At 49.5% G+C, this 24,398-nt stretch overlaps 1 protein-coding gene across 1 annotated transcript in view; it reads left to right on the top strand.

Annotated features, from left to right (window-relative positions):
• The first annotated feature begins 6,529 nt into the window (after window positions 1-6,529).
• IQGAP1 (IQ motif containing GTPase activating protein 1) overlaps window positions 6,530-24,398 on the top strand; it is a 122,909-nt gene continuing 105,040 nt past the window's right edge. The window contains exons 1-2 of the mRNA XM_029574545.1: window positions 6,530-6,732; window positions 10,821-10,920. Coding sequence (XP_029430405.1) covers window positions 6,678-6,732; window positions 10,821-10,920 — 155 coding nt within the window. The 5' untranslated portion in view covers window positions 6,530-6,677. The remainder of the gene's footprint in view (window positions 6,733-10,820; window positions 10,921-24,398) is intronic.

Below are 24,398 nucleotides of genomic sequence, written 5' to 3'. Positions count from 1 at the left end.
TACCTGCGCCTTACTAACGGAGCAACCGAACCAGATGTGGGAAGCCCCACCAGATGTGGGAAACCCCTCCCGATGGACTGCAAGACTGGAATATGGGCAAATCTGAAATGAAGGGAGTTTCAGAGATGAGAGCGGATAGGAGGGTAAAGCCACCTGTGCAAAGCAACCTTAACGAAAAGGCCATTTCTACAAAAACAAATAAATAAATAAATAAATAAAAGGCCACGTGCTGAAGCCTGACAGGAGGCAGCACAAGACCCCAAACCCCCTCCGGTTTCCCTCTCTGCTGCACGTTATTGCAGGACTGCCTGCTTTGGGGTTTAAATCTGATGCCACGGAAAATCTCATTGTGAGAAAGCACTAGCGGGTGATTTTCGTGGGTCATGTTTTCTATTTCCTTTCCCTCTCTGGCTGCTGCCTCTCTCTATTCCTGGTCTCCCAGATGAGCTGCTGGGAGGCTGATAAAGTATCCAGTACTGGGGCTTCGCCGGAAATCGATTACTTTTTAATGAAACCTTCAAGAGAGGAGGAATGGTGACACACTACAGGCCAGCCTTATCCTTCTTATACAATTGCATTTACAATAGATATGGGGCCAGAGGTACGAAAGGGTTTTTCTCGTGTTGCATCTATGGGACATATGCTTACTACAGAGAGTCCTTATTCTAAAAAGTCCTCATCCCCCCCAACATTAGTAGTACAGTAAATGAGAGCAGAAAAAGACCGACATGGCCCATCCAATCTGCCCAGCAGCAGGAATCTGTCCACTCTGGGCAAATCAAATGCAGGGCACAGATTCCCACAGGGAAACTGACACCCATTCTCCCTTCCCCCATGTCCCTCGTCCGCGCTCTCAGGTTGTACCCCTGCATTTTTGGGGGATGTCACTGCTGCTCCGCAGGCCTGGATTTAGGGTCTTGGCAACAGGGCCCCAGATTTTGAAGGTGTTAAACACCCAGGACCGTGCACCGTTGCCATTTCAAAGCGGCAGCACCATGGCACTCAGGCCCAGCACCCCTTCTCCATTTTCTAGTCTCTAGGGATGAATTCCCCGCTCTCCGGGGGGGCCCTGACCTCACTCTTCAGTCCTGCCTAAGAGTACCAACTTCTTAAAATCAGCCCTGTCGCTCCATGCAGCTTATCCCCGTAGTTCATTGCCATCCTCTTGCTGTCGGGGATCCTCAGTGTTCATCCCATGGCTTTTTAAATTCCTTCATTGTTTGTCTCCACTGGGAGGACATTGCAGGCTTCCATCGCCTTTTCTGACCTTGGTCCTGAGTCTGCCCCCTTGCAGGTTCACGTTCCACCCCCCTAGCTGAAGAACGTTCCTTGCTTCTTGTACGTTACTAATACCTTTCAGCTATCTCTTTAACATTTAGCTCTTTAACATTTAGGAAAAGACTAAAAACTTGGCTTTTCAAAAAAGCATTTCCAAGCCTTGAATAAAACCTCCTCTCACTAGCACTAACTCGTATGCAATAATGGAATGTAAACACGAATCAACCAACCTCAAACCCTCTCTCACTAATTCCTGCTGAATATTTATCATACTATTACCATTCACAACTGTGTCATATTTATTCATTTGATTACCTATGTACCGTTTCATAGTCTTATTTTTTCACTTGCTATTCTAATGTATCAATAGGCTGAAATGTAAATATTGTGCTGTTCAATTTCTCCCCTTCCATCCCTAGTTTATTTTCCTTGTTTTTTGTAACTTTCCCTCTTGCTTTTTCTGATTCACTGTATTTAAAGTTCAAGGTTCTTATTGAAAATATTGTTTTTTACGTTACGTTATGCTTTACACTCCTTGTTATTTGTAAACCGGGTTGATGTGATGCCTATCATGAAACTCGGTATAACAAAAACAATAAATAAAATAAATAAATAAAATCTCAATGTCTGTATCATATCATTTACATCCCCATCTCACACGGCTTCCCGTGCAGACCCCACGCCATTTGGATTGCCTTCTCTGGACCGCCTCTAGCCTCTCTCTTTTTTGAGATGTGGCTTCCATAACTGATCGCAATATTCTAGGGGAGGCCCTGACCAACGACGGGCGCAAAGGCAGGATCTCGTCCTTTTTTCCTGCTAGTTCTACAACCCAGCATTCTTCTGTCTCTAGCAACCACCACCTTGAGATCATCAACCACCCCCAGATCTCTCTCCTGGCCAGTGCACATTAGCTTCTCACCCACCATCGTCAGATTTCTACAACCCAAATGTGTGACTCTGCACTTTTTTGTATTGAAGCTTGACTGCCAAGCATTTGACCACTCCTCAACTTTCTTAGATCACTTCTCATTTTACCTCTAAGCCTCTAAGCCTTCCACAATATTGCTCACAAGACCATTACACAGAAACAGGCCCCGGACTGAACCCTGATGAACTCCACTAATTTTTTGCCACCACCCTCTCTCTATTGCCTATTACTCAGTTTTGCAGCAGGTCCTCCACCTCGAGACCCACCAGCAGGCTGGCTCAGTTTAATCATGAGTTTATTCATGTCTAAAGCTTTGCTGAAATTCAAGCTGATGTCCTCGATCTAATTCTCTAGAGACACCCAATCAAAGAAATCAATTAGTATCATTTCACACATTCTACCTCTGGTAGAATCTTTGCTTCCTTGAACCCTGCAACCCACTGTCCTTACCTTCAGGGGAGTCTCCATTCATTTTCTGACCAACAGAGTAAGACTACCTGGCCTCTGTTCCCATGTTAGAAAACAGGGACTACATCATGGCCTCTCCAATGCCTGGAACCTCTCCCGTCGGACGTAGTCTCTCAGTGGACCTGCCCGGACCTTTCTGAGCTCCCTTAATATCCTGGGACGCATCCCATCCAACGCCGTGACCTTGCCCACTTTCCGTTTTGCTAGCTGCACACAGACCCCTCTTCTGTAAATGGTGTCAAACCCCATCTGTACTCATTCCGAGGTCCAACTTCTTCTTCAGTGAATATTGAAGTATTTGTTCAGTATTTCCACTTTGTTTTTATTTCTCACCACACACTGCTCCTCGTCGCCTACCTGTAGCCTTCCTCCTCTCTCCGACATACCAGGGAAACGTCTGGTCGCCTCCATTTCTCTCTTCCTTTTTTTGCCACCTGATTTCTTTCATCTCTTTCAGCTTTACTGGATCTTTTTCAGAGCCTTTGTACTTTTTGAATGCCAATCATTTGGGCTTTATTTCCTCAGCCGCCTCTCAAGAGCTATATCGGTTTCCTTGTCCTTACTTTTATTTATTTATTTTTGGGACATAAAAGATTTGTTGCCATTCTTCTGGCTCACCTCACCTCCCTCCCCCCCTCCCACCAGTGCTGCCTGAAAGAATTTGCCCATTTTAACCAAGTCAGGATTTTTGTAACTGGGGATTTTGAGCGTCACGTGACTTCTCTCTGCCTGGTCCGCTATATCCAATCATTACCATCTGATGATCCCTGGTGCTCAGGTGAGCACCTACCTGGACATTAGAGACACTTCCTCCATTTGTATCAGGTCCAGTATCGCTTCATTCTTTGTGGGCTCCATCAGCAGCTCTTTTGGAAAGGCACTTCAGCCAAGTCAATTCAAAAACCTTGTCTCAGTTGATGTGCTCCCCAAGGGTCTAGTGCACTATATAGTGCTTCACTCCCACAGATGGTAGAACCTAAGTTAAATGAAAAGGGGTTTTGTTTTCATTATTTAAAACCTGATGTATGGAAAAAGCTTTTCTGTTCCCTCTCCTTGCTCAAATCAGCCCTCACACTCCCCTGCCCCCCACTCCCTTTCATTCAAGTTTTCAGAATGACTATGCATGCTCTGTCCCCAATGATGGCAAATCTATTTCACGCATACTCATTAGGGACAGCCTGAAAATCAGGCGGCTGGTAAGCAGACCAAAATGAGCATCAGTGGTGAGCAACGGCTGGCAACCTCGGAGGGCGTTTCCTGTGATTTTTGTGACAAAAGGTATTCTACACAAGCCACGAAAACAAGGGGCTCAGGCTATAGTGACAGAGGCTGAATGTTAACACGGTTCATGGGTGCATGGCAGCAGTCCCCAAACTGGGTCCTCCAGGACTGCAACCCCGTTGAGAGATTTCAGGATTTCCACGAGGACCGTGCATGAGATTTATCTGCACACAATGGCGGCGGTGCCAGCAAACAGATCTCCTGCATCGTCCTCGTGGAGATCCTGAAAACTCAAGTGGGTTGTGGCCCTCGAGGACCACGTCTGGCTTGTGCTATACACATTACCCTGTTTTCCACCAAAGGTGTTTCTTCTTTCACATTGATATTTACAACAACAAAGCGACCTAGTGCCATGGTTATTATACATGTGGGGGTTATGTTATGACACAGCTTAGTTTTGAAATGCATGGGACTGCCCAGGAGAGGCTTTTGCTGTTTGCATGCATTACATTTCATGGGCAAACAGATAAATGTATTACTTTACTGCTTTATGTGTTTCTATCCTTCCATTGTTAGAGGAAGGCAGGACAGGAAACGTGACAGGTTCACTGACCATATTAATACAGAAAAACCGATCCGTTTGTGGTCTCACATTAAAATAAACCATTCTGCACTCTGTGTACAACTGCTTTGATTTATCCTCTGTCTCTGCTCTATCTTTGTCTCTCATTCCTTCCTATTTTCCCCATCTTCCTCTCATTTCTCCTACTTCTGGTTTCTCTGTCTCAGCCTGGCCCTATTTGTTCCCCTCAGGCCATCTGACCTCTCCCTGCCCAGTCCAATCTGTCCACCCTCCCCAGCTTCTTCCCTTCCTTCTTTTCCCACTCCCAGCTTTCTTCTCTCTCCTTGTTTTCCCTCCTCCCCTTCTGCTTTTTCCATCCCTCTCCATCTTGTTCACCTTCTCTCCTCTGCCTCACTTCCCTCTCTCTCCACCTCTTTACCTCCCTAAGCCCCCCTCCCCTTATCTAGTTTCCATCTCTGCTTGCCTGGCCCCCTCCCTCCCAAAGAATATGGAGATGACAGGGTGGGTGGAGAGGAGAGGGAGAGAGAGTACAGGTAGAGAGGGAGAGTGTGCATCCATGGAGGGCAGAGGTGCAGAGGGAGAGCTTGGCAGATTCAGTCATTGAAGGAGGGGGGGGGGGGGGGGAGAGAAGGAAGGGCCATGGCTGGTGCTCTCCTCCTGTCCCCCTCCCCCCACCTCCTCTAACAGGCTTTCACTTTAGGGCCAAGTTGATAAGGGTGGGTGAGGGACAAACAAACCAACCCCTGCCCCCTCCAAACTCCCCAGTTGCCGATGCCACATCAGACCAAAAGTTGGTCAGGCAGTGGCCCCTCCCCATTCTGCTGCCTATGAGTTGGCAGGAAGTCACACCCCGTGAAGACAAAGCAGCTTCACTTGGCTCCACAGCTTGCAGCGTGGTGAAATAATCTCTCTCTCTCTCTCTCAGAGAAATATTAGGGGCTTTGGGTGAGCATCTGCCTGCACAGTGAGGCTCACCTGGAGCGGAGGAGGGATGAGCACCGCAGGAGGCATCAGTCAGTGAGGAGAGGGGCAGTGGGATCAGCAGCAGAAAGGCTGGTGGGGGTTTCCCAAGCTCCAGCAGTAGCAGGTAGCGGCTTGGAGAGGGGCAGGTAGTGAGAGAGGAAGACTGGGGGAGAGCAGTATAAGAGAGGAGAGATGTGGGTGAGAAGATGGAGGCAGATCGGCACTGGGGTGGTGGCAGGGCCAGCAGAAAAAAAAAGACTGGGAAGGGAAGGCTTCCCGGAGCCCACCAGAGATAGGAAATGGCTAAAGGTGGGATGGAATCGGATGGGAGGGCGAGTGAGGAGGGAGAGTAAGAGAGAAGGCTGGGAGGGAGGGAAGGAGTAAGAAGAGTGCTAGAGTGGGGAGGGGAGAGGAGGAAGGGAACGGCTGAGTGGGGAGAGATGAGTTAAGGAACGTGGGGCAGTGAGGTGGCATGGAGGGGAGGGTGAAGTAAAGAGTGGTGAGTGAGAGGAGAGAAAAGGAGAGGAAGCAAGGGTGAAGGAAGGGGCAAAGTGGATAGTGGGGGCCAGAGAGGATCAATGCCTGTGTGCACACACACACCTTACCCTCTTCCTCCCCATCACCTCACTCTTCCTCCCCATCACCTCACTCTTCCTCACCTCTCCACACCATCAACTACCCCCCCACCCCCCGAGGAACAAGGGACAAATTGCTGAATGCAAGAGGGAAAGCGTCCCCAGCCTTACACGGAAACACAGATCCCCCAACTCTCACCTCTCCAAACCCCCAACCCCACTTATATCAAACTGGAAAGTGCAAGGGGGAAGGAGTCAAGCGCACACCTGCCCCCCCCCCCTCCCTCCCTCCAACACAGAGACAAAGACGAGGAGATCGGGGGGGGGGGGAAGGAGCGCCCCCAGCCCTCCCCCTCCCCCATGCCAGGGGCGGGATCACGGTGAGCAGAATAATATCGCGACCATGCCTCTCACATTTTGGAAAGGTTTCGTGGTGCCCGGGCCGCCGGCGCTGAGGGGGTTAAGGCGGGGGGCGGGGCGCGCAGCCACGCCCTGTGCAGACGGGAGCGCAGGAGCTGCTCTTTCACCTTCTCTGAAAGTGGCTGCTCGCAAGGCCCCAGCCGACGCTTCCGCCCCTGTCCTTTCGGAGCCGAGCGGATCGGAAAGGTTTCGGCCCGGCCCGAAGCATCGCGGTACCACCACCACCACCATCATCATTATGTCTGTCTCGGACGACGTGGACGGCTTGGTGGGGCTGCGCCCGCATTATGGCTGTAAGTATGGGAAGCGGGGCTGGGCGCCATCGGATCGGATGGGCCGGACCGGACCGGGTACCCCGACCTGCTCGGCTCCCTGATGCGATGGCATCGCGGGCTTTCTGACATTTTGTAATTACAACATTTTATTTTTTGGGAGGGAGGAGTCTGTTTTGCATTAATGTGTTCGGATTAATCCCATTTGATTAAAAAAAAAAAAAAAAAAATCGGTTCGGCTCAGTTGCTGGGCCAAGCGGGGTGGCGATCGGAACCGGGCCCCGTGAAAGCGAGGAGTCTCTGCTGCCGCTGGGCCGGCTCTGCCTGCAGAGAAAACTTGCAGTAAAAGTTGCTGCCTGGGGTGGGGAGGGGTTGTTTTCTGGCCTCCGATCCACTTCTTCTGCTGCAGGATGGCCCCGGGACTCGGCAGCTTCTTTCTGTTTAATCGGAGGAGCTTCGTCCTTTCGAAGACCTGGAGCGTTTCAGTAAAGAAAGAAAAAAAAAAAGAAGTTTCGCAATTGGGTTTAGTTTGGAGCTGAGAAACGTTTGGAAGCCAAAAACGTGCGCTGCGTCGGGGATCCCAGGAGCCCCTCGTTAAATGACAGATTTTTGTGCAAATAGCAGCCAGTGGCAGCACATCAGGACCCTCCCCCATGCTGCCGCCTTCCTCTCCCCCCTACCCCACCCATCTCTTCCTCCTGCCTTTCCCAGCCCCCACACCCCGCAGGGAGGAAGCAGGCCCGGGGAGGGTGGGGCAGACACGTGGAGGGCCAGGCCGGGCTTGCGGACAGGCGCCCGGTCCCGCTCTCTGAGCTGCCCAGCTCGCGGGGGTTCTTGGTGCAGAGGCAGCTTTCTTTGCTGCAAGCTCTTTCGCTTTCTTCTTTTAGGTCGTCGAAATGAAGTGCTCGGAAGAGGGGATATTAAAAATAATAATAATAAAAAGTGTCTGAAAGAGTCGCCCCCCTCCCCACCCCCCAATTCTTTCACTTCCTCACAAATGTTAACCTGCCTTGTGACTCTACCCCTCTCCTGAGGCTCCTCCTTGCTTGCACAAGAGAACACATTTTACTCGTTTCAGTTGCGTAGGTGGAACAGAAGTGCTTTTCCTGTACTTAAGGCTTCCGACTAGCTCTGTCCTTGACAGGACTAAGGCTGGACCACAAATTACAAAGCCCTGTTCTGATTCCCCATCGCAGAAGGACCTGCAGCTGCCCAACGCCTTTTCTCATCAGAACCCCCAGTGGGGTCATCCCCTCCTTCATAGGGGAGTTGGATAGCCTGGCGACCTGGTTTTAGTCCGAGAAAGCAGAAGATCATTCTTACTGGTGAATGAGAGGGCTGTAGGAGGGGTCAGGGTCTCTTGTGCTGCACACAATCGAGTGCCGGGTGTCCCACCGGCCCAAGACCCAAGTGAAATTCCATCTTCCCTCCCCCACCACCCACAGTCAACACACTTCTCTTAAAAGCAAAACCCTAAAAAAGCAATTTGTCCCAAATGGTGGTTGCAACAATATGGTAAGCTACAAAAAAAACAGAAGCCCCCTCAAAAACACAAAAAAATCCCGAAAAGCAAGGGCAGCCATATACAGTTAAAAACTCTTAACAAACGATTTACATACATTCTGCAGAACTCGGCATCCGAAAGTGGTGTTCCCTTCATTTACATCCAACGCCTCTGGCTGCACAATGGACCTCAGGCGGTATCAGGTCACCCCCGAGGCAGGTGGCCGTGGCCGCCAAAACGTGAGCTCCTGTCGGGCTTTCGTTTCATGGACTCAGCTGTGAGGTCATAAGTGGCGCATCTGTTTAAGATGAGTTTATTTTTTCTTTTATTGTTTATTTTTTCGGAGTTTAAAGTTTATATTTGTGGTTAAGTGGATATGGGAAAGATGTTTAGGGTTTGTCTCAATGGTTAAAGGTTTTCAATAAAAGAAACCCTTTTTTTTTTTATGAGCATTGAACAAACCCGCACCTGAATGAAGCTGAAGGTGAATGCCGCTGATACCGCTTGAGGCCCATTGTGGATTTAAATGAAGAGAACACCATTTTTTGGATGCCGAGTTCTGCAGAATTTATGTAAATCGTTCGTTAGAGTTTTTATCTCTGTATGGTTCTCCTTGCTTTTTTTTTTTTTTTTTTACAATAAAATGGGAACATACAAAACCATGTTCTAAGCCTCCCTCAGCCACCTCCCATACTTCTTGAAAAACACGTAATGCCCTTAGTCATTTTCCCCAAGCCGGACCCCACAGCCTGGCTTCCTTGCCCACAAAGTGTGGCCTTGTGTGGAGGTTGGATGGAAGCATGCCACGGATGCCACCTGCAGATCTGGACACGGTTCTCTTCTAACGCCTAGTAATGCCCCTCTCTTCAGACAAAATTGCTGGACGCTCCTTGGTTCAAGGTGCTGCCTGCAGTGATTTTGCCCCAGCCCTTATTGGGGCACCTTTCCCAAATCTGCAGCTGTCTCCAAAGTATAGATGATCAGAGGGTGTGGCGTGCCAGCATTGTTGTGTGGAGAGATTTAGATCTCTGCTGATTGCATCAAGGGTAGTTCTGCTCTTATTTTCTGAGAATTAAAATGCACTATAAGTATTAAAATGCTAAGACTGCGCCCTTGCTTCATTCACCAGCTCTGATGGTGGGGGAGCAGATGTCAGGGGGATGCATAACTGGGGCACACTTTCCCCCTTGCATTCCTCACTCCTGGGTGTGGAGGGGGAAGGTGGGGGTGTAGGTTGCGTGAGGGTGTGCGCGCTCTCTTTCCCCCTTGCACTCCTCACTTAGTCCCTCACTCCTGGGGGTGTAGGTTGCGTGAGGGGGTGTGTGTGTGCGTGCGTGAGGGTGTGCGTGCGTGAGGGTGTGTGTGTGTGCATGCTCTCTTTCCCCCTTGCATTCCTCACTCCTGGGTGTAGAGGGGGAAGGTGGGGGTGTAGGTTGCGTGAGGGTGTGTGTGTGTGTGTGTGTGTGGGTGTGTGTGCGTGAGGGTGTGTGTGTGTACGCGCGCTCGCTCTCTTTCCCCCTTGGACATTCCATCTGGTCCCCCTTTCTCCATTCCCTTCTTCACTTTCAGTCCTCTCTCCCTTATAAGTGTGTGGAGGCTGAAGAATGGCATGGATGGGATGTGTGTGATTGGGTGGGGGCACTCTTCCCCCTCCTCACATATATATGTATGTATCACCCCCCCATGCATATATATGTATGTGTCTGTGTGTGGGGAGGGAAGAGACTCAGTGGATGGGTGTGTGTGATTGGGGGGGACGACACTCTCTCCCCTCTTGCATTATGCACTCAATCCCCTTCTTCTCGTGCTGCGTGGGTTGTGTGGGAGGAGGGTGTGGGGTGGGGATGGCTACGCTTTGTCTCCCTTCCTCTTGTGCCCTTTCCTCTCCTGCATGTGTGTGTTGGGTGGGGGACACTCTCTCCACTTTGTCCCTCCCCCCTCCTCACCCCTGAGGGTGGTGGTGGTGGTATTGGAGTGGTGTGTGTGTGTATTTGGGGTGTAATGGTTGGGTGTATGGGTGGGGACACTCTCTCCCCCTCACTTCCCCCCCCTCCTCACCCCTGGGGGGTGGTGGTGGTGGTATTGGAGTGGTGTGTGTGTGTATTTGGGGTGTAATGGTTGGGTGTATGGGTGGGGACACTCTCTCCCCCCTTACTCCCCCCCCCTTACTTCCCCCCCCACTTCCCCCCTCTCCTCACTCCTGGGGGTGGTGGTGGTGGTATTGGAGTGGTGTGTGTGTGTATTTGGGGTGTAATGGTTGGGTGTATGGGTGGGGACACTCTCTCCCCCCTTACTCCCCCCCCCCTTACTTCCCCCCCCCACTTCCCCCCTCCTCACCCCTGGGGGTGGGGGTGGTGGTGGTATTGGAGTGGTGTGTGTGTGTATTTGGGGTGTAAAGGTTGGGGGCACTCTCCCCCCTTCTTCTCATCATGCCCTTTCTCATTTGAGAAAACATTCTTGTATAAAATTAGTTTTGGGGGCATGGGGGGGGGGGGGTGGGAGAGCTCAGACGATGCATGGAAATGGGGAAAAGTCCTGCAGAGATTCAGTGTCTGCTGCCTTGTCCTGTTTGCTGTAGGCGCTCACCCTCTGACTTTTTTTACAGCTGTTTTGGATAATGAAAGATTGACGGCAGAGGAAATGGATGAAAGAAGACGGCAGAATGTGGCATACGAGTACCTTTGTCACCTGGAAGAAGCAAAGAGGTAAGAAGTAGTGACCTGGGACTTCCTCGAGGTGGGATTACGAAAAGCTTTCGGGCTGTTGGGAGCGGGGGGATGGGTGTACGCATGAGGCTGCAGGTTGATGTGGAGGAACAGAAAAAGAGAAGATGGTCCGTAGATAACGAACCAGGGCCAGTCCAGTTTACCCACCACCTACTGTACCATAGACCTTACCGGATCTCCTCCCTCAGGAGTGCCTTGCCCCGTACTCTGATACCATTTTAGTCCTGCCACCTCTCCTGAGGTTGTGAATACTGCAAGGAGAAACGAATCTGTGCACTTTATTGATGGGGAATTAATTGCCTAGGTCACAGATAGTTGTCTCTTAAATGTGCTACTGGCAACCGGAAGTCTGCAGCATTAGGGCAGTGCAAGTTCTTATTCAGAATTCTCCCTGCAGCTGAAGAGTTCATGGATTTTGAGGCCTAGCGATGCCGAAGTCCCTGCCCTCCCACACCCAGAGTCCATCCTCCGCCCGTCGGACGTTCTGCGCGGACAGACCGGACCTTTCCTTCCAGGAGATTGGGCAGGGTTAAGATCGTTCCTTAAGAAGTTTCCTGGCTCCGACAGCCTCGGTTCAAGTGAACCGCGAGAATGAAATAAACCTGCCGGCATCCCAACTCAAGCACAGTTCTGGTGATGGAAAGACCCTTTATTCACCCTAAAAGGAAAGGGGGAGGAGACTTCTGAGGGGGGGGGGAGGGGAATTACGTCTCCAAGTATTTTACCTCTTTTTTTTTCCTGTAGGAGACACTAAAATATCCTCCTAGAGCACTGACATCCTGTCCTGGGTATCAAACTGCTGCTGGGGAAGGGGCTATGTCAATAAGAAACGTATAAATATTGAATAAATCGAAGCCGAGCCATTAAACTATATTTGGGAGGTCGTCTTGGCCTTTTTTTTTTTTTCCGTATTTGGTTTTTGGAGCCAGCGAGAGCATCGCAGGGTTTGCGGCGAGTTCCTCTCCCGTTCCCTGTCTCGGGTCCGGTCTGTGCTTGCCTCTCACGGCCTTTTGATAAGGAGCCTCGAGTTCCAGCGTGCGGGGAAGACCGTGCACATGCTGCGCTCTCTGGGGAAGCAGGAGGACTCTGCCGACCGCCTCGGCACGTGGGGAAGCGTCCGCTGGGATTGGATTCCAAGGCCTGGATCAGGAGCTGCTCCCGGGGGGAAGAAGTTCCCTGTGTGCTCTGTGCCCTTTGGTCCGAAAGATGGAGTCAGAGAACCTGGTTCTGGTTACATAAGGAAGGCTCCCCGATCATTCGCCGTCTGAAGGCGGCAGTCTTCAGCGCTGTTTTCCTAGGCTTCGTCCTAAGAGTTCAGTTGGCCTAGTTTTTCGGGCTTCATACAGGCGACAATATCTGGAAAAATTAAGTGAAGCTGGGAAAGTAGTTAGGAATGTAGAAATTCAAATAGAAAAAAATAGCAAATACGGTAAAATGGGGGGGGGGGGGGGGGCAAGACTTTGTTAGATGTGTTAGTGATAGAAGGAAGTGCAAAAGTGGCTCCGGGAGACTCCGAGGTGAGGAATATGTAGAGGCTGATGAGGAAAAAGCAAAATTGCTTAACAAACATTTCTGCTCTGTGTTCACTGAGGAAGGGCCTGGAGCAGGACCCCATAAAACGATTTTCAGAACAGTGTGTTCTGAGGAACTTAAGTAAAGAGAAAGTGATGGGGCCGGATGGGTTACAAGGGGAACTTAGAGATGTCCTGGCAGCTCCGCTGGTGACCTTTTCAGTGCTTCCTTAGAGTCTGGAGTACATCCGGAGGACTGGAAAAGGGCAGACGTGGTTCCTATTTATAAAAGTGGGAGTAAGGAGGCTGGGAACTACAGGCCAGTCAGTCTGACCTCTGTGGTGAGCAAACTAATGGAATCGCTGCTAAAACAGAGGCTCGTGCAATGTTTGGAATCCAATGGATTGCAAGATGTGTGAGGCAGCAGGGTTTTACCAGAGGTACATTTTTTTCAGACAAATCTGACCAATTTCTTTGATTGGGTGACCAGAGAAGATGGATCAAAGGAGAGCACTAGACATAGTGCACTTGGATTTCAGCAAGGCCTTTGACTCGGTTCCGCACAGAAGACTTATAAATTGTGCGCCCTTGGCATGGATCCTAGAGTGAGTGACTGGGTTGGAAATTGGCTGAGTGGGAGGTGACAAAGTGAGTGGTAAATGGAGGTTTCTCAGAGGAGGGGGTTGTTACTAGTGGTGAGCCTCAGGGATCGGTCCTTGGGCCAGTTGTTTTCAACATTTTTGTGAGTGGCATAACAGAAGGGTTGTCAGGAAAGGTTTTGTCTTTTTGCTGACGATACCAAAATCTGTAACAGAATGTACAGCTAGGAAAGAGTGGGAAACATGAGGGATCTAGCAAAGCTTCAGATCTAAGGTCTGGCAGCTGAGATTTAATACTAAAATATGCAGAGTAATGCATTTAGGATGCAAAAACCCAAGGGAAAGGTACAGTATCGGAGGTGAAATTCTTCTAAAGGAAGAGCGGCATCTACGAGTAATATCTCATGATCTTAAGGTAGTCAAACTGGTGGGTAAAGCGACGGTAAAAACCAGAAAGATGCTTGGCTGCATAAGGAGAGGAATGGTCAGCAGAAAAAGGGAGGTGATACTGCCCCTATAATATGTCCTGGCGAGACCTCACTTGGAATACTGTGCACAGTTCTGGAGATTGCACCATCAAAAGGATATAAACAGGATGGAGTCGGGCCAGAGGGAGGCTACTAACATGGTCAGAGATCTTCGTTCTAAAGCATACGGGGATAGACTCGAAGATCTAAACACGTAGGCCCTAGAGCAGGGATTGTTAACTCCGGTCCTAGAGAGCCACAAACAGGCCGGGTTTTCAGGACAGCCACAATGAATATGCATGAGTTATATTTGCATGCACTGCCTCCATTGTATGCAAATATATCTCATGCATATTCATTGTGGCTGGCCTGAAACCCCGGCCTGTTTGTGGCTGTTGAGGACCAGAGGTGGCCCCCCCTGCCCTAGAGGAAGGGCTAGATAAGGGGAGATGTGATAGAGACCTTCCAGTATCTCAAAGGTTTCCATGCACAGGAGGTGATCCTTTTACAATGGAAAAGAGGCTGTAAAACATGGGATCATGAGATGGGGGTGGATTCAGGGGTAATATTAGGAAATATTTCTGTACAGAGAGGGTGGTGGATGCGTGGAACAGCCTCCCAGTGGAAGTGGTGGAGACAAAACCAAAACTTGAATTCAAGAAAGCCTGGGATAAATACAGGGGAAGTGATGGGAATTCTAATGCTAAATTAAATGACTGGCTGGGCTCTTTGCTCTTCTTCTGCCGTCCTGCTTGTGTACGTTTCAGCGCCAGAGTTACAGGCGGAGCTTGAAAGCCCCGCCAGGAAGGAAATGCAAAGAGAGCGCTGTCCTGGGGCGTCGGAGCCCCTGCTGTTTCTGGGGTACTGAATGCTGTCTGATGTGGATAAGCGTCTGCTTCCTGGGTTGTGGATGTTTCCAGAAGAGAGTGGGGGCAGGTTTCTGGCTCTGGGGATTGGAAATGTTTGCTCTACTGCCACCCTGGCACCAACTTGGTTTCCTCCGCCGCGCGCGTTGACGTCCGAGCTGTGCAGACAGCATACGACAGTATTTGGTTGGCTGCATTTTATTTTTCTCATGCTGTAAAAACCATAAAAGAAGTTTTGTCTGGGCCATCTTGAGAGTCGTTTGTCTCCTACCGAGGGGGGAGGGGGATTTACTTCTCGCGTGACTCTGAGGCCTGAGTTAAGGACAAGCTGCACCCGAGAAACGCCGCTACCTTGAGAAGTCCTCGCCATTAAGAGAAGCGGTTACTGTAAAGCAGGCCGGCCTCTCTCCTCTCAGGGGGCAGGGATCTCGTCTGTGCAGTGAGCTGGTAGGCGGACGCGGTATGGGCGTGCAGGTTTTTGGTTTTTTTTTGCCTTCTGCTCCATTGCCGGATGTAAACTCCTCCCTCTCAGCTCGCCAGAGAGGCTGTGGGCAGCGCAGTCCTGTGCCCCCCTTCTCTCTGCTTCGTGCAGTCCCGAGAGTGGCTTCTCCGGTTTGCAGCCCCCCCCTGCGACCTCTTCTCTAATGCACGGTTACCAAATAACCGCCAGGCGCCCCGCTCCACCAAGGCTTTCCTCCCGTCCTGTACCCACGGGGAGAGGCCTTGATAAAATCGGACCTCAGATGTGCAAAATCTAAACTATTCCTCCTTCGCGGGGTGGCTCTTCTTTTTTACGGGCTGGACGAAGCTGGCAGGAAGTGACCTTGTTGTAGATACTGATGGAGCAACCCCTGTAACACCAGGACGTGACTCACTGCTTCTGTTTCTCGAAACCCTCCGTTGCCTGGAGACAGTCTCATGGGACAGAGTGGAGATGTGCTCGTTTAGAAATGATGGGGGCGGAGGGTCCGTTTTTGAGGGGGGGGGGGGCAGATGCTAATTTTGATCTGAAGGGGGGATGGGAACAGAGGCTCGCATTCCTAGAGCATAAGAATTGTGTGCATAGGGTATCATAAAGCCGTAGGTAACTGTCAGCCAGCCCGTTTTCTCCGGGTCTTGACCTATAAGATCCTCCCCGTCCTGGAGAGAGAGGGTTTATTCAGACATTAGGGCATCCTGATACAGCAGCTATAAACATCTCCTTAAAAAAAAAATAAAAATTCATAATTAATGCTCACTAGAGGGGATGGAGAGCGCACACATAATGTTTACCTGATGGTGTACTTCAGAGCAAATTTTGTAAGGCTTCCCCCACCCGCAGCGAGCTCTCTGTTATTTTCTGTGTTGATGGATGACGGAGCTACACAGTATCACCTTTATATTACTAAAATATGCTGCATTCTAGCTGCCTCTCTCCCCTAGAATATCATCATTCCTCTGTATGGTCCATGGCGCGACCTCATCTTGTGTGCAGTTCTGGTCACCACATCTCCAAAAAGATATAGCAGAATTTGAAAAGGTACGGAGAAGGGCGAAGGATGGAACAATTCCCCTATGAGGAAAGGCTTAAAGAGGTTACAAGTCTTCAGCCTGGAGAAGAGACGGCTGAGGGAAGATATGATAGAAGTCTATAAAATAATGAGTGGAATGGAACGAGTAAACGTGAATTAGTTCACTGTTTCAAAAGGTTCGAAGACCAGGGGTCACACAATGAAGTTATACATTTCAAACTAATAAGAGAAAACGCTTTTATTCAATGCATAATTAAGCTCTGGAATTCATTGCCAGAGGATGTGGTGAAAGCTATTAGTGTAGCTGCCTTTAAAAACGGTTTGGACAAGTTCCTGGAGGAAAAGTCCATAAACCATTATTTAGGTGGAGTTACAGAAATCCATTTCTTATCCCTGGGATAAGCAGCATCCCTTGGGATCCTGCCAGGTACTTATGGCCTGGATTGGCCACTGTTGGAAATAGGATACTGGGCTTGATGGACCTTTGATTTGACTCAGTATGGCAAACCTTATGCTCATAATACATAACAAACCTCTCCATACACACAGTTATGAATTGGGTTGTAAGGTCTTCAAAGAAACATGTATATACTTTTTTATGATTATGGTTATTTGTTTGTTGCTGTTTGAGTTTTTTTTGTAATGTAGTTACAATGAGTTGAAGAATGAAGTTTAGTGCTTTCTGTATTTGAGATGTGTATGCCTTCATATACCATTCTTTGCCCAAATATAAGCTGATATGAAATACCAGAAGACTCCTCTTTGTGAGGAGAGCAAATGAAAAGCCTCCTTGCCCAGGAGATGCAAGGATTTCTCCCCTCGCTGACCTCAGTCAGGTGGTGGAGTGACAGCAGCCTCCTGTCACTACGCCTTCTCCATTCACACATGTGCTCGGCCTTCTCTGATGTGGTTGACCTTGCCTGCAGTGCTGAACATACCCTGATGTGTTGGGCCAATCCCCATGTGCTCTGCTCTCCATGGGCCACTGGACCCAGTCTGTTCTTATTCTTGCACAGCACCTGCTCCTCTGTGGGTTTATAAATTCTCTTAGACTTTTCGCATGAGCTGTTATGTTCGGTAGTGGCTTTTAGTCAAACAGTGCTCATATCTGCTTTAACCACTTAAAGGGCCCTCTAATTATTTCCATATTGACCACCAGTCTCCCTCATCTTCCTGATCCTAGCACTCTCCTTCCTTCCTCTGTACCTGCTGACAAGAGGGCAGTTACATGCCCCTTCCGGTCTACGCAGGCCGGCACCTTTATATTGTCAAGTTGTGATGTAATTCGTGTTTGCTGCTATTCAAATTTGATTTGCACCTTTTTATTGTGAAAGCTGCAGATGTCTTCTGTTTGTATGCTGCTTTTCTAATATGCTGTAACCTGCTTTGGGTGACTCTCGTATTCAGAAAATCCAAGTAATCTTAGCACATTTACAGCCAAGGAACTTTTAAACACAAGCTAACAGCCGTGTGTGGAAGGCCTGGCCTGGCCTCCATCTTCGGATATTGTCTAATAGTTTATTGGAAGCAGAGGGAACAGTATTATTATTATTTAAGCACATATGGGTAAATGTTGGCAGAGAGGTAGGTGCAAGGTGACTTATAACCAAGCAGGGCTGGGATTTGAAGTTCCAGATGGAGCAAGAGTCACCTGGCCCTTAATCAGTGCTCTAAGATTGAGAACCTTACCTTTCTTTGTATAATTTTATTGTAAGATTCTCATGCTCTACATAAAGATTAAACATGATTGGATATAAAAACATTTAAAATGATTGAAGTCAACAAATGGTTGCCCGTTGTAAATATGCAAAAGTAGTGGTTCTCAACCCAGGCCTCTGGGCATACCTAGCCAGTCGGGTTTTCAGGATACCCTTCATGAATATGCATGAGAGAGACTTGCATGCACTGCCTCCATAGTATGCAGATCTCTCTCGTGAATATTTATGGTGGATATCCTGAAAACCTGACTGACGGGTTGCAGTGTTGGATTGTCTTTTATAAACTTTTGTTGTTTACTTTTATTTTACTATTGTATCTTATTGTATATGTTTTCTGTTCTGTTTGTGCATCGCTTTGGGCGACTTTATCTGGAAAGCAACCCATAAATTGAACAAAATGAATGAAATTAAATTTGAGCAGAAACCTTTGCCCCTGGCATTCTCGGGATAGTTTTGGTTTTGGTGATTTTTGTCACGAGTTGACTAAGATTCCTGTATCTCACACTCAGCTGCATCAATTACAAAATATCGCTGCTCACATTCACCTTGGTTTGTGGCTCTGTGACCATATTTCTCCAGCTCTGAAGATGCTCTGCAGCTTGCCAGTTCCTTTCTGCATTCAGGTTCAAATTCTTGGTTCTGTCCAGAAGTGGCACGTGGGATTTAAGGGATAAACCACGGGAGGCGTGTGTTTAACGGTGTGTAAAGGTTACTCAGTCATGACATTTGGATTTGTGAGTTTAAAGAGTATGGTGTATGTGTGAATGAGATTATAAGAGGGAATAATGGGTGGTAAATTTTAAATCATGTGTTGTTTGTATACAACAATGTATTAATAAATGGGTTATTTGTGATAAAGCAAATAAGTGTTTCCTTTGTGTGATGTTGACAGTGTTTTATATTGGGATGCTGCTGTTGTCTCTGTGCGCCTTGTTTGTTTATTTTTAACTGTAATTTTGTTTTGCTGTTTTTAGAGCCTTTGCGTGTTTTGTCTCTGCCTGGACTGGCTAGGCAGTTTTATACTTTGAAGCTGTAAATCAATAACAAGTTCTAAGTTGTGATCACCTTTTTTTTTAGTGGACTAACCTAAGATGACACAGCATGCAAGCTTCTCAGGTGCCTGTTGCAGATGGTTTGTTTGCCACTGACAGTCAGCAGGAGGGGGTTCAGCTGTTGCAGTGGGCTGCTGATCCTGGCTGGTTTTTCCATGCTGTTTCAGGGCCATTTCATCATGGTTGGAGGACTGTGCTGCTAACCTCTGGCAGGCAGCTGGGAAAGGCGGGTCCCTGTCAGCTTGGCTGGGAATGAGCGGTGCAGGCGGGGAGGAGTTCAGCCAGAGCTCCCGGTTGCTGTGTTTCATCTTTTCCTTAAGCTGAATAGCTGCTCAGTGACTCACTGGAAGTGGTAATGAAATGCAGAAGTGCAGTGAGTGAGATGGCCGGCCTCCTAACACCACAATGAATGAATGCAGTAGGGTCATTCTCTTGGCTATGCCAACATCTGATTCTTGGGCACCAGCGGTGCATTCTCTTACTGCATTGTTTTCTCGGCCTTTTTACTAAGATCCAAGTGCAGGCTGTTAACCGTGACCGGTGGAGAGTTCCTTGTGTGAGAAGCTGCACAGTTTGAAAGGTCAACACTTGGCACCCAACCCCACTGGGGACCTGATGCAATGATTGTTGCCAAAGAGAGTTAAAACTTCTGTAAAACCTGCTGTGAAACTCTGTCAGAATGACTTCTCTCTTCTAAAGCAGCACCCCAACAGGAGCCGCCTAGCTCTCAACTGTACCAAGAGTGAGCAAACATTCGGACCCAAGGGGGGAGGGGAGGGAACGGGGATATTGAGGGTCTGAGGTCTCCCCTGCAGTCTCAGAACCTGAGGGGCCCTCCCTCGGAGTTGCAAAGCCCGAGACCTGAGCCTCTTTCAGAGTCCTGGAGCCTGAGGAGCTGAGGTCCCCCGCTGAGAGCTGACGGGCCAGCAGCAGTGTCACTTCCGGCTGGAAGTAATTGCTGCAGGCCGGGACCCAGCTCACCTCCGCAGGCCGTCATTTGCCCACCTCTGGGCCACACGCTCTTCAGAAAATAACTTGTGAATTGCATTTTCTCCATTAGCTAGGGACTCGCATTTATTGTGACAGGGCTGGGAGTGTCCCAGAGTAACCAGGAGTTTAGTGTCTGAAAGTAACCTCCCACACCATGGAGAAAACAACTTTCCAATAGAAGTATTTTTTTAAATTAAAAGTTGTCTGTTTTTTTCTTAGGGGCATGTATAGTTCTACACTTTTGGGACTCCAACATTTAAGGTTGGCTTTATGGAGGACGGGTTGTGCCAGATGTCCGTAAACAGTGACATCATGATTTTGGATCACTGATCCTTCTGTGTGCACAGAAAGTGGTGTTAGATGCAGTTGGGCGAGCGATTCTCTAGTGATGCACCCGTCTGTGACGTCTCTTCTGCTCTCCTAGTTGTCAGGTGTGTGAAAGGGACACTGGAAGGGTGTCGTTCCCTCGGAAGAGGGAAGACCACACACGACACCTTGTGATAAGTGTAGATTAAGGGTGTCCTACTTGCCATTCGCATACTTGAATTTCAGGTATTAGTCAACTTCAGATTGGGCGGGGTGAGGTAATGTCCACTCTGCCTGCTGGTGGGAGGTGGTGCCACTTCCTGCTGAGCTGTGACCCAAGGGGATCTCGTCCTGGACCCCAGTGATGGGGTCTGATCCTGTGATCACAGAGACTGGGGCTTAAAACGCTTAAAACGTTTGATCTTTCCTAAGAAGGTCTGTTTAGAGGTTGCGTACAGTTGGGTGGAGCTGTGATCCTGGGAAGCCTTGCAGTGCTGTCACTCAGAAAGCTGGGAACCGGCCTCTCTCTCTCTCTGTCTCTCATTTTAAGTTCATATAATTAGGATCTTGAGAGTTTGGAAATTGTGTTTATGAGCGATTGGTTCTCATGTAGTTCTTAGATGACTGCAAGTTGGCAGACCTTCTATATACATGGACCAAACTCTGGGACTTTGCTTGCAGATAAACAGTTTTGTCCTCGCTTCCCGAAAAAAAAAAAAAAATCATCTATTTTCTCCCCTTTTCCTCTTTCTCCTCCTGCCTTTTGTTCGGTGGAGTTTTTCAGGTTTGATATCTTGGGCACCTCTCCAGTTACTTCTCTTCCTCCCTTTGTGTGGCCTCAGATTGCAAAGCCCGGGGTGAGACGGATCGAGCTTGCACATTTAAAGGTAGGGACTGGGTGCCGTCGTAATCTGGCGCCCTTGGAGGTTAGGCGCGTAGAACGCCTTGAACCAGGGACACGCGCACCGCCCGTGGCAAATTAAACGGGGAATTAGGATCCAGACTAGTCCAAGGGCTGTCAAAACTGATGAGGGCGGGGGGGGGGAAGGGAAAGGCATTTACAATGTGAACCGTCTCGCCCCCAACCTCCCCGCGTCTCCTCACCGGGGCCTGGAAAATGCCTGCAGGGCTACACAGAGCGCAGCGTAGCAGTAAGAGGTACTCGTGCGGAGGGCTGGCACATTTTCAGAAGCTCCTTTTACCCAATGTATAAAAAGAAATTGATGTCGTTGGTGTCCCATGACAAAATCATTTACACTGTATTTTGTGTTCAAGTAAAGTTTATTTAAGAGTTTGGTTTTTTTGTTTTGTGGGACACCAAGTATAGTCCCTAAGGAAAGAAAGTCAATCGTTACGTTTCCTGAAATGCCAGCACAAGTAATGGTTTCTGGAGCGTGACCCCCAGTGACCAGCACACAAGCAAACACAGCAGCCTGTATGCAGAGATGTTTCCTATCCTGTGTGCCTTTTATGTTTAAGAGAGGTTTCTCATTCGATTTGATTTGTCCACCCAGGGTCGACCCTAGGTGGTGCAGGGCCCAGGGTGAATCTACCAAAACGGGGCTCCCCCTCCCCCCCCCCCCAACCCAGTGTTAAAGGGCAGGTAGGGAGGGGCTCCTCTCCGTATCCAATGTCTGGGGCACCTTCTGGCCCACTGGAGGTGACAAACCCCAGCCTCCCTCCCCTGCCTCCCAGCCTCATCGCTGGGTGCCCACTCTTTCTCTCACGTCCTTCTCCCTTCTCCTCCCATCCCTGAGTCCCCAGCCTCCCAGGGACGGCTTTCTCCCTCCTTAGTCTGCTCGGGAGGGGGAGGGTAGTTGTCGGGTGCCTCTTGATGTTCCCGCTGGCTTCTCTCCCAGTCGGATCAGCTTTTTTTTTTTTGCGGGAGGGAGAGAAGCCAGCGGTAGGAGAAGTGGGGATGGAAGTGCCTGACCACTAACCCTGGCCGCCTCCTGGCTTGGGTCATGGACTTGGGGGGGGGGGGGTCACGCTGCCTCCCTCCTCTGTACTTCCAGGGAGCAGTGGTTCTCTGGCCCTGCCAGGGCTGTCGCAGAGGGGAAGGGGGAAGCAGCAGGAAGCGTTTTTGTTTTGGACCCGGGCCACGCTGGGAGGAAGGCGCGGGGCTGCCACTGTGGTGCAGGTGGGCTGTTAATACCCCACCTTTCCAGTACAACTACTGCTCAGGGCGGCATGGGAGAGGCATGGAAAAGCTGGTGACGTCTGAGATTCCTGCTTTTCAGTTGCATTGGGTTCACTTTAAAAGCCAGGGTTCCTGCTGTGCACTGTGGGAAGGTGACATTTCTATTTGTTTTACCTTCTGGCTTAGGTTGAGTGGCTTTATTTTCCGTACCTGCCTGGGGAGCATGGGAGTGAATGAGGCTCTTTCCCTGGTCTTCGTGGCCCCGGGGTATTGGAATCTGGGTTGTGAGGAAGTTTGTGGGAGTTCCTGCTGCTTACTCCGATCCATTCCAGCGGATAACTTCCCCCCACAATTCTTCACCGTGTGCTGGTCTCCTGTCCGAAAAGCTTCCTTGCATGGCAGGAGGAACACGTCACCCTCTCCTCTCCTCTGATTGACTGGCACCCTTTTGAAGTATACACGAGCACCGGAGATTTTACTCCATGCGATGCCCAGAGCAGCCCAGAAAAGCGAGGGAGAGGTGGGATGAGTGAGTGTACCAGAAGGTTACTCTGATGATGACCCTCAGTGCGTACCCCAAGGATACAAGTCGGAGACTCTGCAGACCCATACGAAGGCCAGGGACTGCCCGCAGAGGCTGCTTGTGTGTATAATGTAAGGTTATGTCCAGAAAAAGGGTTTCCGTGCAAGATTGGAGGGGCGAGCTTGAAGATAAGACAGTGTGGGGGGGGGAAAAAAAGCAGGTCATGTGGTAGAGAGGTTGGATTCCTTTCATAACAGAGTCGACAACCTCTCCCCCTCACCCAGTAAGCCGCTTGTCCTGGAAACCCCTTTTTTTTTAGGAGAAGGTGGGAAAGTGGTGACTTTTTTTTTTTCTTTTGACAAAGCCCTGGCTGTGCCCTGAGGGAAAACTTGTTCCCTCCAGGGATTTTCTATCGGGGGGGGGGGGGGGGGGGGGGGGGGGGGGGGGAGGTGCCTAGGTGCCGGCTTTTCAATTTTCTCTTTTTCTAAGCAGCTTGCCAGGAAGTCTCTCTGCTTGCGACTAACAGGGCGTGAACAGTTGCCACCTTCTTAAGAATGGCGCGGAGGTTACCGAAGTGTGCGGTATGGGCCCCTTCACGGCTCGTTCTGCCCTGCTTGCCAGTTCTCTTAGTCGTGCTCGTTGTACTTTCTGCCATTTTATGTGCTCTTGGGCTTTTTTATTTTGTATTTTTGCCGTTTTTCCTCCCCGCCAGCTGGCACACCTTGGCAGCTTGGAGAACCATTCATTGCCCGGCTGGCTGGGGATTTTCTCCCAAGGTGGCCCCGTCAGTGCTCATGGTTTGATGCCACTGTCGTGGTGTCGGTTTTCCTCGGGCCGGGGCACAGTTCCTCACATGCTTGCTTTTTCTAAAAATGATGCTGTATTGTGGTAAAAGACTGCCAGTGATGCAAAGGAGACGGAGAGCTTGTTAAAATGAGGAGCAGACAGGTCTCCTCCGCTCTAGGATCCACAGATGTGGAGCAAAGTGCTTTCTTTGTTATTGGTTTCTCTTTGAAGGTGCTATAGTGCTGTATCCTGGAAAGCTGTGTTGAAAACCAATTATCAGTTACCCCTTTCTCTTCTATATTAGCTTCTCTATTCTGAGAGCATAATTTGGCTTGAAATATCTCGTTCTGATCTAATTTGATTGCAGTCTGCACTTACCGTTTGATGTCTCTCCTCCGAGGGTGGGGATTTTCCCACTCTGGGCGTCTTCCCTCCCACCGCTGTGGCTTGGAATGACTTTGATTGGTGACTTTCCTTCCTTCCAAAGAGGGGAGCAAGCAGTATTTGGGAGGGAAATGCTTGGTTTGATGTGTGCCTGCCCTGCTGGTGTCAGCCCGCTGGACTGAGCCGTGGGGAATGCGTTGCCTGGCCCAGACTGAACTGGCAGAGAGCAGACTGCTCAGGCTTTTGAAATGATTTGGCTGTGAGAAGGGAGTTATCCACCGCCTTTGCCTTTGGATTTTGGTGTTGGTACAAGCAAGGACAGTTTGGTGTTTCTGGGTACAGCTGAGATCTAATTTTGGCCCCAGCACCCTGACAAGACCTAGTGGAGGTCTAGTTTTGGGCACCCTGATGGGGCCTAGCAAGGAACTGGGGAAGTCGAAGGGAAGGAATAAACCCAGTTCATGGGATGTGGTAACACTGTTTGTTAGATTTGTGTCCCAAGAAGAGCTGAAGCACTATGCATAGTGCTCCTTATAGTATGTTGAAAATCTGATTCAAGGCTTCCTGTTCTTCTTGGGGTTTTTTTTTCTAGCGTAGGACCCTT

The sequence above is a fragment of the Rhinatrema bivittatum genome, chromosome 13 (assembly GCF_901001135.1).
Source record: "Rhinatrema bivittatum chromosome 13, aRhiBiv1.1, whole genome shotgun sequence".
NCBI classification, from domain to species: Eukaryota; Metazoa; Chordata; class Amphibia; order Gymnophiona; family Rhinatrematidae; genus Rhinatrema; species Rhinatrema bivittatum.
The sequence above is the reverse complement of the archived record's forward strand: the minus strand, read 5'-3'. Positions and strand labels throughout refer to the sequence as shown.